Raw genomic sequence first — 16,499 nt, forward strand, 5'->3', positions numbered from 1 at the left:
AAGGTGGGATAACGACCACTATAGTACAAAACGCTTACATTGCCTCCAAAACTTGCCCAGTGCTACTCCTTTGAGATTATCCCTGATCTCAATGCCTTATCTTCAACAACCACTGATCTGCACCCTCTCCCTATATTTTTGCCTAAATTATGCCCCTATAGCTTTGTCATATAATGGAATCCTACAGAATGCAGTCTTTGGAGTCTGGCTTCTTTCACTTCCTAAAATGCTTTTGAGATTAATAGTTGTCACATGTATCAGCAATTCATTCTTTTACATGGATAAACCAAAGTTAGTTTACCACTCACCCATAGAAATACATTTATTGCCAGCTTTTGGCAATTATGAATAGAGTAACTTTAAACATTTGTGTATATTAAAATAGATTTTTATTTGTTCTTTTTAGTTATATATGACAGTAGAATCCACTTTGATATATTTATACAAGCTTGGAGTATATCTTATTCTAATTAGGATCCCAGTCTTGTGGATGTACATGACAGTGAGATTCATTTTAACTTAAAAAAATAGCATATAAAAAATACCTTTGTGTACAGGATTTTTGTGTGGACCCAGGTTTTCATTTCACTAGGGAAAATACCTTAAAGTGGATTGCAGGATCATCTGGTAAAGATACTTTTCTTTGCAATAAGATATGGTGTTAACTTTATAACAAACTACTAAACTATTTTCCAAATAACTATGTTTTTGCATTTCACAGCCATATATGAGAGTCCCAATTTCTCTCCTTCACTGGCATTTGGTACTGCCATTTTTTAAAATGTAGACATTCTAATGTTTCTACTAATGATATCTCATTGTGGTTTTAATTTGCATTTTTAATGTCTAATGATGCTCAACATCTTTTCATGTGCTTATGTACCATCGGTACTTTGGTAACATGTCTGTTCATATCCTCTGTCCATGTTATAGCTGGATTGTTTACTTTACTGTTGAGATTTGATAGTTCTTTATATATTTTACATGTATTCCTTTGTTGGATATGTGGTTTGCAACTATTTTCTCCCAGTTTGTGCCTTGTCTTTGATCTCTTAATAGTGCCTTTCATAGAGCAAAATATTTTGACAATGTCCACGTTGTTGACATTTTATGAATTGTGTTTTTGGTGTCATATTTTAGACCTTTATGTCTACAGCTAGTTCCCAGAGATTTTCTATGTTTTTTTTCTATAAGTTTTATATTTTTTCTCTTTAAGTGCATCATTCATTTTGAGTTAATTTTTGTATAATTTCTTGCATTAGATTGTTTTTTCTTTTTCCCTTTTCTTTTCTTTCCCTCTTTTCCTCTTTTCTTTCTCTCTCCTTTCTCTCTTCCTATGAAGTTTCAATTGCTCCAGCTCCATTTGTCTGAAATGTTCTTTCCTCCATTGTATTGTTTTTGCACCTTTTTGTCAAAAAAACATTTTGGGGGGCTGGGGAGATAGCTCAGTCGGTAGAGTGCTTGCCTTGCAAGCACAAGGCCCTGGGTTCGATCCTCAGCACTGCAAAAAAAAAAAAAAAATTTGGCACACTAGTGTGGATCTATTTCTGGGATCACTGTTCTGTCCCTTTGATATATGTGACTGCCCTTTGCCAATGCCAGATTGTCTTAATTACTATGCTTGTAGCTTACTTTTCTTCTGTTGCTACAGTCCCCCGATGGTGTTACACATTAAATATCCAGGATGGAGAAGCCACGTGCTACTCACCAAGGGGAGGAAATTATCACAGTAGCCTAGGTACGCGTTGCGAGCTCTCCTGTGACCGGGGCTTTCGACTGATTGGACGGAGGTCAGTGCAATGCCTGCCAAGCCGCCGTTGGTCTGGAACTGCCTACTGCAGGCGTAAGTTGCGTGTGTGCATATGCTGACATGGTCATAAGAGAAGCCAGCCAGTCACTTTGGGTATCTCCCTGGAGGTGTTATTATGCCTTTCTTTCAAGTGCAAATTGGGAATTTTCCAGAGGCCCTCACTGAGGTCTTTCCTTATCCTAACATTCTACTTTATTTTCTATCCCTGAGGTTACTGTCTGAGCAATATGGGCATTTACGTAGCAGACAGCCTTTCTAACTTAGGAAACTCAGAAAAGCATGTAGGAGGCTGAGACTTGGCCCTGAGGCCTGATATGGACCTGGACCTTCTTTTGGAGCTCCAAAGGACATATAGTCTCAGATTCTTTCTGGCCTATAGCCTTAGAAGGCCTTGCCAGTAAAGCTATGAAACATCTACTATTCTTCATTTTCTTCTGAAAGGCAGAAAGGAGAATCCCTAAGGTAGGATAGGAGGATGCTAATAGACATACATTCCAAATCGTGTCTCCCTTTAGCTTCCAAACCCGCAGCTATTATTCAAGCTCCATAGCCTATCTCCTTTTAGCAGATGAGCTTTGACTGTTCACATGTCCATCATCGAATACTATTTGTAGGACATCCTCATGTGTGGAGTCCTGTATTGGACCCTGCAGGAGCTTACTCAATTCCTCACGTACCCTCAGGCCACTTATAGCCTACTGGGATAGAAATCCAAATGTGTGCACATGAATGCTGGACACAGAAGCATTCAGAAAAATGAGGTTGGTCAGAGAAGGTGCTGTGGAGAAACCTGATAGCCAGAAAGAAGTCACTACAATCCTCCTGGTGACTATAATTAAGTTGTTTAAGAATTTAAACCCCATTATTTCCAAAATAAATTTGAATTGGCCTGACAAGTTGAAATAAACAAGGCCATAAATTATAAACGAGCATAACACCAGTTAAAAGAATGGAGACATACATATTTCCAGGTTCCTAGAGTGAGTTGATTATTACATTGAATACTAAATCTAGCTTTGAGCTTCCTTGTAAGAGAGGAAAGGACAAACACTTTGAATCTATCATTTTCACTGTCATATAATACTAAGCAAACAAATTCATCTGAAGAGACAAACCTTTTCTCTTGACTGATTTCAAGATCATTTTTGCATAGGTCTTTACATAACAGGTATTGGGAAACAGAAAAGGCAATAAACTTCAAGTCTGGTTTGGCCAAGAAACAAAATGAAAATAGCTTATATAGAATCTTTATTCAAGGCTTCAACAATTCAACTTACACAGGATTTGAGCTTAGACAATCTAAAGAAATATATAGCCTACTTAAGTATCAGGTATCTCAAATAAGACTTCTGCAAACACAGGCTTACAATTATTTCATGGTGGCAGTCTCTGGCACATGTGCTGTCTAAAGCACACAGATTCCTCCTTCATCAAATACCACCACACCTGGCCCTCCAGGTACTGACCTGACTTGTACTGTCACATGGACAGAAAGTCATCCCACTCTGGCATATAAGTGGGCTTCAACTGAGAAGTGGCTATGCAAGCATCAGAATGATACTCACAACATACTCAACATACTCTTGAACATATGCAAGAGCTTATAGCATCTGATGAATAAGAGATGGAAACTAACAACTGCTTAGACTCTAAATGAGCCCATAGGTTTTTATGCATTGTCTCTGTTAATTTGCACAACAATCCTGTGAAACATACACATTTTACAGATAAAAAAACCGAGACTTTTTCAAGTCACAGAGCAAATAAGAGTTGGAGCTGGCATGCAAGCTCAGGTCTCACTCTGAAGTTCATGTGTTTGGAGAGATAATTTACTTCTTTGAGACCTCCCCCCCACCGTTTGCACACACACCAAGAGTGCTTCTGCACCTTATAATGTGAAAATAAAAAAGACAGTTAAGGGGTAAAGCAGTGTGGCATAAAAATGTAAAGCAGTTTGGGTCAGGTTTCTGTATATTCATTGTCTCTGATATGGTTCTCCCTTGAGCTAGATGCCCAGGCAACACCCCCAGTTAGTCCCATAGGCCACTGAGATTGCCACTTGCTTCTCTCTTAGAGATGAGATGTCATGCACTGCCATTCATCACTAGCGGCACCTACAGCTGCACAAATGGAGTGCTTCTTGACTCCCGCTGTGACTACAGTTGTTCTAGTGGCTACCACCTAGAAGGTGACCGCAGCCGAATCTGCATGGAAGATGGTCGATGGAGTGGAGGCGAACCTGTATGTGTAGGTAAATGCCAGTTGCTCCTATTTGTCTTGCTGCAAAGAGTCATCCTAGCATTATGTCCACAAGCAAAATGGAATTCTAATTGCAAAGACATTCCTGCTGTGAGGGTGGCACCTTGAGCATAAGCTTAACAAAATTATTACTTCCCCTAGAGTCAGGCTTTATTCCCCAGTCTCCCTAAAAACCTTGAACTTTTTACCTACCCAGTGGTGTATGGTATTGTTTCAATGGGTTCCCTCCAGGGAAGACAGGAGTCCCACAAATTAACACCTGATTTTTGACCTTCATAGACATAGATCCTCCCAAGATCCATTGTCCCCACTCACGTGAGAAGATAGCAGAGCCAGAGAAGCTGACTGCTCGAGTCTACTGGGACCCACCTGTGGTGAAAGATTCTGCGGATGGTACCATCACCAGGTGAGCTTCACTAAAACATGCCTCCCAAGAGCCTCCCAGTCCCTCAGGTTGTTCACATTGAAGCTGCACAAGCTGAGGCCACAGTGATGATGTTCTTCAGATCTCAATTCTAAGTATCTTTTTCCTTATAGCTCTTTCATCCTGTCTCAATCAGGGTAACACTTCGGGGCCCTGAACCTGGTTCTCACTTTCCTGAAGGAGAACATGTGATTCGTTACACTGCCTACGACCGAGCTTACAACCGGGCCAGTTGCAAGTTCATTGTGAAAGTACAAGGTCAGAAAAAAATTCTTCAGTTTCCACATTGTTCATTGTTCCTGCTCTGCTCTGAGCTTCTAGAAGCCCACTATGACCCTCTCCTCTCTATGCCTGAAACAGGATTCACCAAAACAGGCTCATTCATGAAACTTCTATTACATGTGCATACAAATGTTACAAAAACCTTGACTCTTTTTTCTCACTCTCCTAAAACTAGATAAAATTCACAAAGATATTCTGCATCCATTTTTTTTCTTGACTTTCAGAATTATCAAATCTAATCAGTCTTTATTCTGAATCATTCACCTCCTCTGAAACAGGTAGTGTTGGCTGCCTGATTCTTCCCCTTTGTTTTGTGTCACATTGTTTTGTTTAGCTTTTCTTATTATAAAAATAATTTGCACTCACTATTGGACATCCAAAAAATAAGGAACTATATAAAATGAAAAAAATCTATGACCCCATCATCCAGAAGCAATTGCCATTAACCTTTTAGCATTTCCCTTCCTTTCTCTATGCATACTTGAAAAATATAATATTGAGATTAGACTGCATATTCAATCATGTATCACACTTTTTATTTTTCATTAAAACACAGTTTTCCCATTTTCTTTAAAATTTCTTCAGAAATATTATCAATGACAGCAGAACATTCTGCTCTAAGAACATATCATGGTTTGATTAATTCTTCTCCAAATCATGGACATTTAAGACTCTTCCAACGTATTTCTGCTATTAAAAGTAATTCTGTAAGGTAGTCATTGTCACACAGGGTGTCCATAGAGTCTGCAAACATATATGACAATATTTTCTTTCACAGATTGATAGTTTTTTGAAGGCAATGTGTATATTCACCTCTGTTTCCAATCTCTGCATTTCAAATTTAATTCCTTAAGAAAGGAAAAGTCTGGCTCTATCTCCAACCATTGGAAACATAGAAAAGTCATTCATTCTCATTATTTCAAGTGTCTTGCTCTAGAAAACCCAGAGTAGGCTCCTTCTAGAGACACCATAACTCCTAACTTGAATTTCTCCTTCACAGTAAGACGCTGCCCAGTTCTGAAGCCACCACAGCATGGCTACCTCACCTGCACCTCAGCAGGCAACAATTATGGTGCCACCTGTGAATACCACTGTGATGGCAGTTATGAGCGCCAGGGAACCCCCTCCAGGGTCTGCCAGTCCAGTCGCCAGTGGTCAGGATCACCACCTATCTGTACTCGTGAGTGAAACCAGGAAAAGGGGAGAGTGGACACGTTAATCAAGGGTACTTTGGAGGATTCCCCCATGGCTTAGGGGTCCAATAGCAATGTGAATGATATGGGAATAGGGGCTTCTGAGACACATCTATTATGAGGGGCAATATTTCACTTAGAATACTCATACCCCAAGAAGGGTTAAAATCTCCAAGTTTCTTTCAGGATTTCTCTTCATGGAAGGGAAAAAAATAACCAGAAAGATTAACTCAAAAGATTGGAACTCCTTAAGATGTTAGCATTACCCATTCAGGGTGAAGGAGAAGGACAGTCTCTGACTAACCATCTGCTTCTGCTCTAGCTATGAAGATTAATGTCAATGTCAACTCAGCTGCTGGCCTCCTGGATCAGTTCTATGAGAAACAGCGACTCCTTATCATCTCAGCTCCAGATCCCTCCAACCGATATTATAAAATGCAAATCTCTATGCTACAGGTAAGACCCACTCCCCTCATGAGGACTTAGCTCCTTTGTATTACCCCCTTAGCTTTCTCAAATCAAATCATTGCTCTCTGCAACACAAACCCCACTTCTTCAAACTTTTCGTTGGTAGCATTTGATCAGTTTTATCATAGATGTATTTACTAGATGGTTAAAAACTGCTGTGTTTTTACTGAAAAGACAACAAGGCCACTGAAGCAGTAGATGTGACTTGTGGGAGACTGGGTAAAGGTTGGGAAGGGAGTGTGGCAAAGCACTCTAGCAACACTCATAAGACAGATATGATCAAATATGAATGCTAGGAATTAAATACATTTGTGTTTTCAAGGAGTAATTCCACTAATGAACACTTATAAGTGCTATGTAATAACCAGATTCTGATCTACATGTTTTGCACATACTCATTTAATTCTCACAACAATCCTTCTAAGGTATGTGCTATTATAATCTCCATTAAATAGGTAGGGGAACTGAGGCATAGTCAGATTAAGTGATTTACTCAGAGTCACTATATAGTAAGTGGTAGACCTGGGATTGAACCCAGACAGTCTAGCTCCAGAGTTTGTGCTCTCAACCACTACCTGTAAGAAAAGTAAAATTAAAGTTGTATGATGATTGTATTAGCTTTGCATCACTATGACTGAGATACCTGATAAGAACAATTTACCAAAGGAAAGTTTATTTTTGGGTTTATGGTTTCAGAGGTTCAGTTCACAGTTGGCCCACTCCATTGCTCTGGGCCTGAGGTAATGCAGAACATCATGGAAAAGGGGCAAGGTAGAGGAAAACTTCCCAGTTCCTGGCAGCCAGGAAGGCAGGGAGGGAGTGTGTGAGCACACACAGGGAAACAGAGACAAAAAATATGTAACTCCCAAGGGTATATCCCCAGTTACCTTCTTCTTCTAGCCACATTCTACTTGCTTACAGTTACTACCTGGTACAGTGGTCCTTTCAAATTATTCATTCATCACATGGATTAATCTACTGATTAGGTTGTATCAATCATAATCAAATCATTTAACCTCCTGCCTTAACATTAGAGCTTTTTGTGGGGGATACCTCATGTCCAAACCGTAACAATTATTTTTAACATATTAAGAGATACCTAGCCAAATTCACTGTTGGGGAAGGGAGAGGTAGATAGGATAGAATAGATAGGACCATGGGGACTTATATAGAACATAATAGGTTGCTAAAGAGAATTCAGGATGTGCTGACAGGACTAAGTGGCTCTAGGGAGCTGCAAGGGGCCAGATATTTAGGTAAATGAAGCAGCTATGTAAGGGTTTCCTAAAGGTTGAATCATAGAAGTTGTCAAGTTAATGTTCAGAGGCCCACGATGGTGGCAATTTAGCCAAAAGGATGAACCTGGGGGGTCTAGACCAAAAAGGATCTTGTTTCTCCATAAATAAAAAAAAAAAAAAAAAAAAAAACCAAAGGCAACAGCTTACTTTAACAGGAAACAAGAAAAAACATGTGAACCTGCCAGCAAGGACAGTGACTTTGAGGTCAAGACTAGATGAGGAGACCTAAGGCAAAACAGACATAGGGCACCAGGAAATGTTCAATGCCACTTTAAACCTCACCCTGGCAACTGGCTAGTAGGAGACAAAGAGCCAGGAAGGGTAGTTACAGGGTGTGCTGCCCAATGCGAAGAAGGGAATGAAGGGAATGAAGAGCATTGGCCATATTTTAGAGAAATCCTGGAGACTAGATAAGGCCCTGAGATGTAGCCTAGTGATAAAGAGCACATACTTGGATAAGTGGAATCAGTCCTCAGTTGAATCTTGGCTCATCATCTTATTGTCATACAAATTTTGGCAAATTACTTTTGCTCATTCAGAATAAGAATGACACCAACTACTTTGTTGGGTCTGTTGTAAGGATTAAATTAGATTATTTCTACAAAGTATTAAGTATATGTAAATAAGTAAGAAACAACAGTCATTATTATCATATCACAATAGCCATCCATTAAGAACCTAAGTAATTTAAAACCTATGAAAAGCTAAGCAATGACTGATTATGTTCTTGCAGTTTAGCTGTTTAGTGATTATGTTTTTCTTTTCTATTCCTCATTGTGTGACCAGTTTCATACACTTTGGGAGAAGGAAGGGAACACCTTTGCAGGAATGATGGAAGAAAAAGATTTCGTGGATCTCATATTGTGATCTGTGTGACCCTTGCAGAAGTCCCTCCTGTCCCGCCCTGCCTCATGTGGTCCCAGAAGGAATCAGTCAAGTAGCTTGAGGTTTGAGTGCAAAGGCCTGTCCCCTCAAATGTTCTCTCCCCCTTTCCAGCAATCCACATGTGGACTGGACCTGCGGCATGTGACCATCATCGAGCTGGTGGGGCAGCCACCTCAAGAGGTGGGGCGCATCCGGGAGCAACAGCTGTCAGCCAGCATCATCGAGGAGCTCAGGTTCAGGCTGGGAGGCTGTAGGGTGGGGGCAGGTAGAAACCCTAAACAAGACTTTGGTAACAGGGGGTTGTGGCAAAACCAGCAGGCACTATTGTCTTGGGACACTTGTGTTTGAACTCTTATGGATGCATTAATTGGGTAAGACCAGAGAGTGATTCTTAACACTGGCAGGACATGCAAGTCAAATGGGACTTGAAAATGCAATTACCAGGCCCCACCTTGGTGGTTTTTTATAATAGCATCTCAGGTGACTTTGAAGCACAATCAGGACTGAGACAGTTAACCTCAGATCCTGTTGCTTCATGACCTCCTCTTTTTAACAACAGAGCAAAAGGCTTCTTTAGGCACTAAAATTTGAATCATATCCATCAACCCATGAGGGAAGAGAAAGTTAGAAGTGACAGGTGTTAGAAACTGACTTTTCTCATCATCTGTACATTATCAGCCTTCCAATGCTTCCACATATACTCAGGGACAGTAAAACCATCCATGTTGTCTGTTCTAGAAACAACACTGGCTCAGTCTCAGTGGGAATATTCAATCTCAGTTAGAAAGACTAGGAAACACTCAGAGGAAGGAGACTTCAGACTTGCAGCCACAGACAGAAGAGGTAATCAGGTAGTATTTATCACCCTCAGGGCTGCCATTTATGACATGCATGCATATCATACTGTCTATGATGGGCGCCCCCTGGGGTTATTCCATGCAGGATCTTCTTTAAAAAAAATTTTAAATTTGTTCTAATTAGTTATATATGACAGTAGAATGCATTTATGCCTTTTGACAAATCATGCAGGACTCTTAGCTTTATGTAATAGTTCTGCTTAAAGGAGCCTACAATAGAAGCCCAGCCTGGGAATAACAAAGCTGCCTAGCTGGGGTGAGGAAAGGTCAGCTTAGCAGTGCTAGACACCTAGAAGCAGCAAGACTCAGACCTGAACAGAAAAAAAGCAAAGGGACTTGAGGTAGGTAGTGGAGGGGTTGGAGACAAGATGCAGGGGGGATTAGTCATCAGTATAGCTGTGAAAGGTCAGAGGGTAGTAGAGCCCTGTGGGACAAATGCTCAGTCAAACAAGGTCTCATACCTCCCTGGGCTGCTCTCTCTAGGCAATTTCAGCACCTTACTCGCTCCTACTTCAATATGGTGTTGATTGACAAGCAGGGTATTGATCGGGAACGCTACATGGAACCTGTTACCCCTGAGGAAATCTTCACATTCATTGATGACTACCTGCTCAGCAACCAGGAGCTGACCCAGCGCCGGGAGCAAAGAGATATATGCGAGTGAACTTGAGCCAGGGCAAGGTTGATATCAAGGGAAAATTCCCCCAATTAGCTGAAATTGAGGCCTAATTAAAGGAAGAAATGGTTTCCCACAGCTCTAGGGACAGGACTCTGAGGTGAGTGAGGTTTGCCAATCCAGGGATATTTCAAGACATCATTTTAGTTCTGTCATAGTTTTCCTAAGCAAGTCTCTGCTTCAAGTAGCACTGGAGAAGCCTAAGAAGCTAAGCAGGGACAGGCTTTGGGCAGTGGACTGGGGGTAGGAAGTCTTCATTTCCTGATCTGGGACTCTGCCCTGCTCTCCAAAGTCTTTCAGATAAGTAAATGCTAAATTCATTCACTTACGGGTTGTGTTTTAAATGGCTCCTATACCCTGAGGTGACAGCAGAGGGCAGCACAATTGCAACAGACATCCAGGACACTTCAAGAAGTGTAGCTGCATTTTCCTTACAATTTAACTATCTCTGGCTGGGGTGGGGTGGCATGGATCTAAAAAACATTCTTGAACCTCTTTGTCATTTCCCCTTATAGGGCATTGGGCTAAAAATATTGTTTGAACCATTGCTTCATCAAGAGTTAGAAAAACATTGTGATGGGAGGGAGTTTGGGAAGAAAAATTCAGTCACAGCGTAATGCTGTCTCCTGACCCTTCCAGCTGGCTCACAGGCAAGAACCTCTGCCTACTGAGGCCTCCAGTCCCATAACAAAAGGCAGACAATATTGTTTCTTTATTAGAGAAACCTCCTCCCATCCCATGATCTAGGGTACTTTAAAACCACCACTGAAGATAGTAGGGAAAGAAAGCAGACTCAGCCTCATGTATTAACTTCCTCAGACAACCACAGAGCAGGTGGTATCTACAGTGGCACAAAGTCAAGTCTTAAGGATCAGGCCTGAAAGTAAATTAAGAATGGGCTATTGGGCTGTTAGAGAGTGGAGCCAGAGTCCTGGGTTTTGTTGTTTTGTGTGTGTATGTGTATACTGGGGAATCAACTCATAGCCCTGCATAAGCTATGCATGTACTCAACCATGGAACTACATCCCCAGCCCCAGATCCTCCTTCAGTCCTACCTAGTGGTGTGTCAGTGTTTGAAAGAAAAGTTTTCTTCCCCTTGCTGTTGAGAACCTTCTTTTATAAATTCATGGAATCCAGAGTCATAATTAAACTAAGCAGTCTTTTTCCTTCTGTTTTAACCAGGGGATCATTAGTGGAAAACTAGAGGGGAGAGGAAGTAGACTGGGTGGGAGGCTCAAGCATTCACTGTGTACCAGGTGCCATTCTAAACACCCTGATGATTCACTCTGAGGTCTTCACAAGACCCCTATAAGGTAGGAACTGTTATTAGCTCCCTTTTACAGATGCGAGATTAGGCAATCTACCTAAGATAACTAATAAGTGCCACTTATTAGTGACAGAGTTAGGATTAAAACAGTAGCAGCCTGGTTCCAGAGTCAATGTTCTTAGCCAGTATGCCATCTGGCTACTACTTCTTTTTCTACTCCCCAGTTAAAGACAGCTGAATGCTCTAAGCAAGAAGAAAGGTTCCATCTTCTAAAATCCTACTCAGATATAAGACTCAGAGTAATCCCTGGAGGAAAGAGGGAAATGAAAGTCTCACCACCCAGGAAAATTCACTCTTTAAAGTAGTGATGGGACATAAATCATGAGTCCAGAACATATGGGGTTAGTAGTGAGTCAGAAAGAAGCTATTTCCACTGGGGGTATAGTGGAAATCTCATTTTCAAAATGCAAAATAAAATATTAGGCAGCTTCTGGGTGGAATGGAACATGGAAGAAATGATCAAACTTGGAAAAAAAATTCCTCCTCCATCTTCCCTCCAGGGGAATACAGAAACTTTGAAAGGCCAAGGGCAAGTTATGGGCGGAAGGCAAAATACAATGAGTTCATGTGGGAAATAAATTTCTGGTTAGACAAGGTCTGTCGTTCCAAAGGCAAATATTGCACACTGGGAAAGATAAATGCCCTTCCTTGTCTTTATCACTAATACTCCAAGTGGCAAGTCAGGACAGGCTGCAAGCCAAAGACCCAACAGATAACAGAGGGGGGCCCATTACCTCCTGAACAGAGTTCTCACCTGGACCTGATTCTTCCATGTTCCTCTAGTTTAAAACAACTTAAGAGCTTTTATTTCATTTTGAGTAGCAAAGTCAATCTTGCTTTTTTTAACTAGTTTTACTATAACCTCCTTTGTAGATTATGACTAGAGAAATCCCAACTCCTAAAGCAGGGGAAAGAAACTGGAGCAGAATCAGCCCCACAGCCAGACCCAAAGGGACTAGCAAGACCCTGATATATACATATCTCTATTTCTCTCTCTGAACCTCTCTGGCCCCACATACACACACTTACACATGTATGTGCACACACACACTCTCAGTTTCTCTTTCTCTCTATCTCACACACACATACACACACACACAACACACAAACAAGCTATAGTCACAAAGCTAAGTAATAACCCAAACATTCTGGTTTTTCTACTTTGTAATTAAACCCACTTCTCTAAGATATTTTAGAAGAGATGAGTCATCCCTTCCTCTTTTTCTTCCCATAACACATATACCATTCTCACATGCTTCAGTAGAATCAGACCTTGATTCAAATCTGTACTCTGTTATAAGGACTCAAGTTTCCTCATCTGTAGGAAGGGAAGATTTCCTACTGCAAAAAGTATATTGGAAAGATCAATATATAAAGCCTTGTACACAAAAGACATTTGATAAATATTAACACCCTTTTGAACAAGAGATCAAGAATCACTTGGGCTCTACCCACAAACCCAGCAACTAATTTCAGAGATGGGTTACTTAGCATCTGTGTTATTTATCTCTCAAAACTAAATTATGGTAGTAGAAGTAGAGCAAGAAATCCCCAATTCCCAGAAAAATGGAAGAATACAGAAAGAAGTGCTTATATAGCAGGGAATGTCTTCCCTCACCTCCTATGTGAATATCCCCCCCAACAAGGGAGTATCTATAAAGCAAAAGATGGACTTCCCTTGGTACCTGAGAAAGAGAAAAGGGGTGCCACTTTTAAGATGGATTTTCAGTTCTCTCCTTAGATACCAAACATACAGGACAAAGGATTCAAACTCAGGAAAGGTATCAGGCAGCAATGTAAAGAAAGGCAAATTTTCTTCAAATCAGCACAGGATGATTAGGGAAAGGCATTTGTCACTCTGGTTCTTACCCTTCAGGCCATATGTAAAATGAACAACAGTTAAGTCAGTATATCATAGACAATGGCTTCCACAGAACTAACAAATGAAAACATCTGACAAGAAAGCTTTATTGAAGCACATATTCATGTCAGGAGTGGAAAACAAAAGAACAAGTTACAGCCCAGGATCCCAAGTTATGCTTTCCATTACAGTATCAATGCACACCAAACAAATCTTTTAAAACATTCCTCAATTTAGTTCACACATACAATAGAAACTACCATACCTGCCCTCAAACCAGTGGCCTCATAGAAACATCAGCTAGCAACTGCCTCTACTGAAAGGTATTTCTTTTCTGGTATAGACTCCCTTCTACACACAACTTTGTATGGAATACACTCACATGAATAAAAGGTCAGTTTGGAAGAGTATCAGAAAATGAGTTAGTTTACTAGAACCCTCTTCAAAAAGTCTCAACACCACCACACCCATGTTACATGCAGGTCAAGTTGAGGAAACAATAGAAAAAAATTAGAGCTGAAACCATATCAGGTAGGAGGTCAGAATAACTGGGAGATTCTCTATCCACTTTCTCTTGGAGCACTAACAATCCCCAGCCTGGGGAAGCACTGTGCCATTTAGACATTCTTTGGCTCTTCTGACACAGAGGTATGTAGTCCATAGTCTGCATGGCAACATATCCCAGACACAAACACTGAGAAAGATGTGGTATATGAGAGTGAAGATGTCTCATCTTTTATTAGAGAAATGAGGACTTCGTTCTCTCTCAGTTAACTGCCATTATCAGTTTAAAACACAGAGACATCAGCACGGGCTGTGAAACACTTTACCCTCAGTCACTCAGGTCCTCTGGAATCAGCCAGAAGGTCTCACTGGGCATGTTCATGACTCCATCAAAAGGCCATTATCTAATTAAAGTGCTTTTCTAAACCAACTCCATTATAAGATTTTCCCAAAGGTCTAGTAAAGGCATCTAGAACTGGAAGGAACTGGGGAGTTTTCTTAGCATTTCAAAGAAAACCATATACCCAAGCAAGGTGAAAACTACTTAAAAACAAGAAAAGATAAATTTTCCAGATAGAACATGAATTAAAAGTGTAAATTAGAGAGAAGGAGAGGACCTATTTACCTCTCCTGATATTCCCCTCTTTAGTGACCCAACACTGTTTCCCAGAGTCTTAACCTCAGATCAGGCACACTTTGAACTACAGACTGAAACTAATAACAAAGGTAGCCAGGACTTCCTGGAGAAATAGGAACAAAGATATTAAAAAAGAAGGTAGAAAGTTGTTTTAAAAGATTTTTAAGTTAATTAAACCTCATAATTATGCAAGAAAGAATCTTAAAATATACTACATTGTGCACAAATAAAAACATTTCAAAGAGGTCCTTTCTCTTGAGCCTGCTTTTAAAAGGGGAACAAGGCCACATCACTCTAGCTAGCATAATGAAAGCTGCAGAAATAGTGCTTGTACATACACATCTAACACACACATATTAAATTAGAAATCTTTGCTCTTAGTTTTGTTACTTCCTCTGATTTGTCATGGCCAGGGCTGGACCTGTAGAAGGTCAGGAATTCATAAACCCAGCTTCTGCTTGGCCATTGAGGAACGGAGTTGCAGAGTCCCTTCAGCCCAAGACCCTGGGTATTGTCGCATCTTCTGCCACAGGCTCACTTCTTCCCCAGTCGAGTCCATCCAGTCCACCACTTCCCCATTACTGATCCCTGAGGAGAAACACCAGAGAATGCTGACCAGGGACCCCACTGCTTGACCCATCAATGATGAGTTATATAGCAAGGGTAACTGCTCCAACGACAGTGTGCTATGAAGATGGGCTGATGAGGACAGCAATCTGGGAAGTGTTCCCTGTTGATCCTGCTCAGAGTTTTCTATGCTCCTGAGACTATCAGGAGATTCTGGGTTGGTGAGATAGTACTACAAATACCACATGGTCACTAGAGACTTCTTATTCAGAGTATGTTACAGAGCTCTGGAGTCTGCCACCCATGCCAGAGCTACTGTCATTATATTATTACCAAATTGATTTAAATTTCTTAAAAACTGAACAGCTTTTTCTCTAGCTGTAGATTCCAGCCAGCCTAAAGTTAGAATTATGTGGCGTAATTCCTATTCTTTTGTTCATTCATTCTTTTGGTAAGTATTTACTGAATACCTTACTATGTGCCAGGTATTCTTCTAGGCTCTGGAGATACAATGATGAAAAAAGTTGAAAACTACCCCTGGCTTCAGGCAGCTTTAATTTGAATAAGAAAGAAAATAAAACAAGCAAATTAATGAGATAGTGAGGATAACATTATGAAGTAAATCAACAGGGGGATTTAGAGTATCTGGATCCGGACTTACCATAGAAGGAATGGTTTGAGGGACTCACTGAGAAGGAGACATGTGAGTTAAGACCTAAAGGATGAGAAGGAGCCAGTCTTTCCAGACAGAAGGAACAATAATTCCAAAAGTTCTGAAGTGGGAATGAGTTTGGTATATTTAAAGAAAAGAACTAAATCATCATGGCTGGAGCACAGTGAGCAAGTAGGAGAGTGATATGAGAAGGATCAGAAAGAACAGAGGATCCATATTATGCCAGGGCCTGTAGGCTTGGTACAAACTTCTCTTGTTTTCTAAATATAACAAGTCACTGAAGGATTTTAACCAGGAGACTGACATGAACTAGCTTATATGTACTCTAGATGCCTTATGTTAGTTATTAAATATAAAAATAATATTTAAGGCCATGGGAATACAGATTGTAGAGAGAGAAAAGAAGACCTGAGACTAAGCCCCAAGAAATACTAACATTTAGATTTTGAGTATAGAATGAGGAATCCACAAAGAAAACTGAGAAGTGGTAAGCAGTTGGCTAAAAGGGAATCAAAGAGTGTAATATCAACAGAAGTATTTCAGGAAAAAGGGAGTGATCAGCTATGTTAAATAGTGCTAAAAATTCTAGTGAGATGAGAACAATACTTGGACATGAGAACAAAGGAAAGGTTAGGAAGTGGAGACCATTCTTTTTAAGAAATTGGGGGATGTGTGGTCAAGAGAAGGTTTGTTTTTTATTTAATAAGATTTAGAAACACCAGAACATATCTGTATTCACCTCCAATAAGTAGGGAGAATGAAACTGATCATATGGGAC

At 40.4% G+C, this 16,499-nt stretch overlaps 2 protein-coding genes across 5 annotated transcripts in view; one reads left to right on the forward strand and one right to left on the reverse strand.

Annotated features, from left to right (window-relative positions):
* Nucleotides 1–15,593, forward strand: part of Srpx2 (sushi repeat containing protein X-linked 2) — a 28,897-nt gene extending 13,304 nt beyond the window's left edge. Inside the window, exons 4-11 of the mRNA XM_047535663.1 lie at nucleotides 1,652–1,843; nucleotides 3,885–4,061; nucleotides 4,349–4,475; nucleotides 4,630–4,751; nucleotides 5,776–5,955; nucleotides 6,291–6,424; nucleotides 8,731–8,852; nucleotides 9,960–15,593. Coding sequence (XP_047391619.1) covers nucleotides 1,652–1,843; nucleotides 3,885–4,061; nucleotides 4,349–4,475; nucleotides 4,630–4,751; nucleotides 5,776–5,955; nucleotides 6,291–6,424; nucleotides 8,731–8,852; nucleotides 9,960–10,140 — 1,235 coding nt within the window. The 3' untranslated portion in view covers nucleotides 10,141–15,593. The remainder of the gene's footprint in view (nucleotides 1–1,651; nucleotides 1,844–3,884; nucleotides 4,062–4,348; nucleotides 4,476–4,629; nucleotides 4,752–5,775; nucleotides 5,956–6,290; nucleotides 6,425–8,730; nucleotides 8,853–9,959) is intronic.
* The window catches only part of Sytl4 (synaptotagmin like 4), a 60,665-nt gene continuing 57,336 nt past the window's right edge, over nucleotides 13,171–16,499 (reverse strand). For all 4 annotated transcript variants that reach the window (XM_047535660.1, XM_047535662.1, XM_047535659.1 and 1 more), the window contains one exon: nucleotides 13,171–15,069. In XM_047535660.1, coding sequence (XP_047391616.1) covers nucleotides 14,921–15,069 — 149 coding nt within the window. In that variant the 3' untranslated portion in view covers nucleotides 13,171–14,920. The remainder of the gene's footprint in view (nucleotides 15,070–16,499) is intronic.

The sequence above is a fragment of the Sciurus carolinensis genome, chromosome X (genome assembly GCF_902686445.1).
Source record: "Sciurus carolinensis chromosome X, mSciCar1.2, whole genome shotgun sequence".
NCBI classification, from domain to species: domain Eukaryota; kingdom Metazoa; phylum Chordata; class Mammalia; order Rodentia; family Sciuridae; genus Sciurus; species Sciurus carolinensis.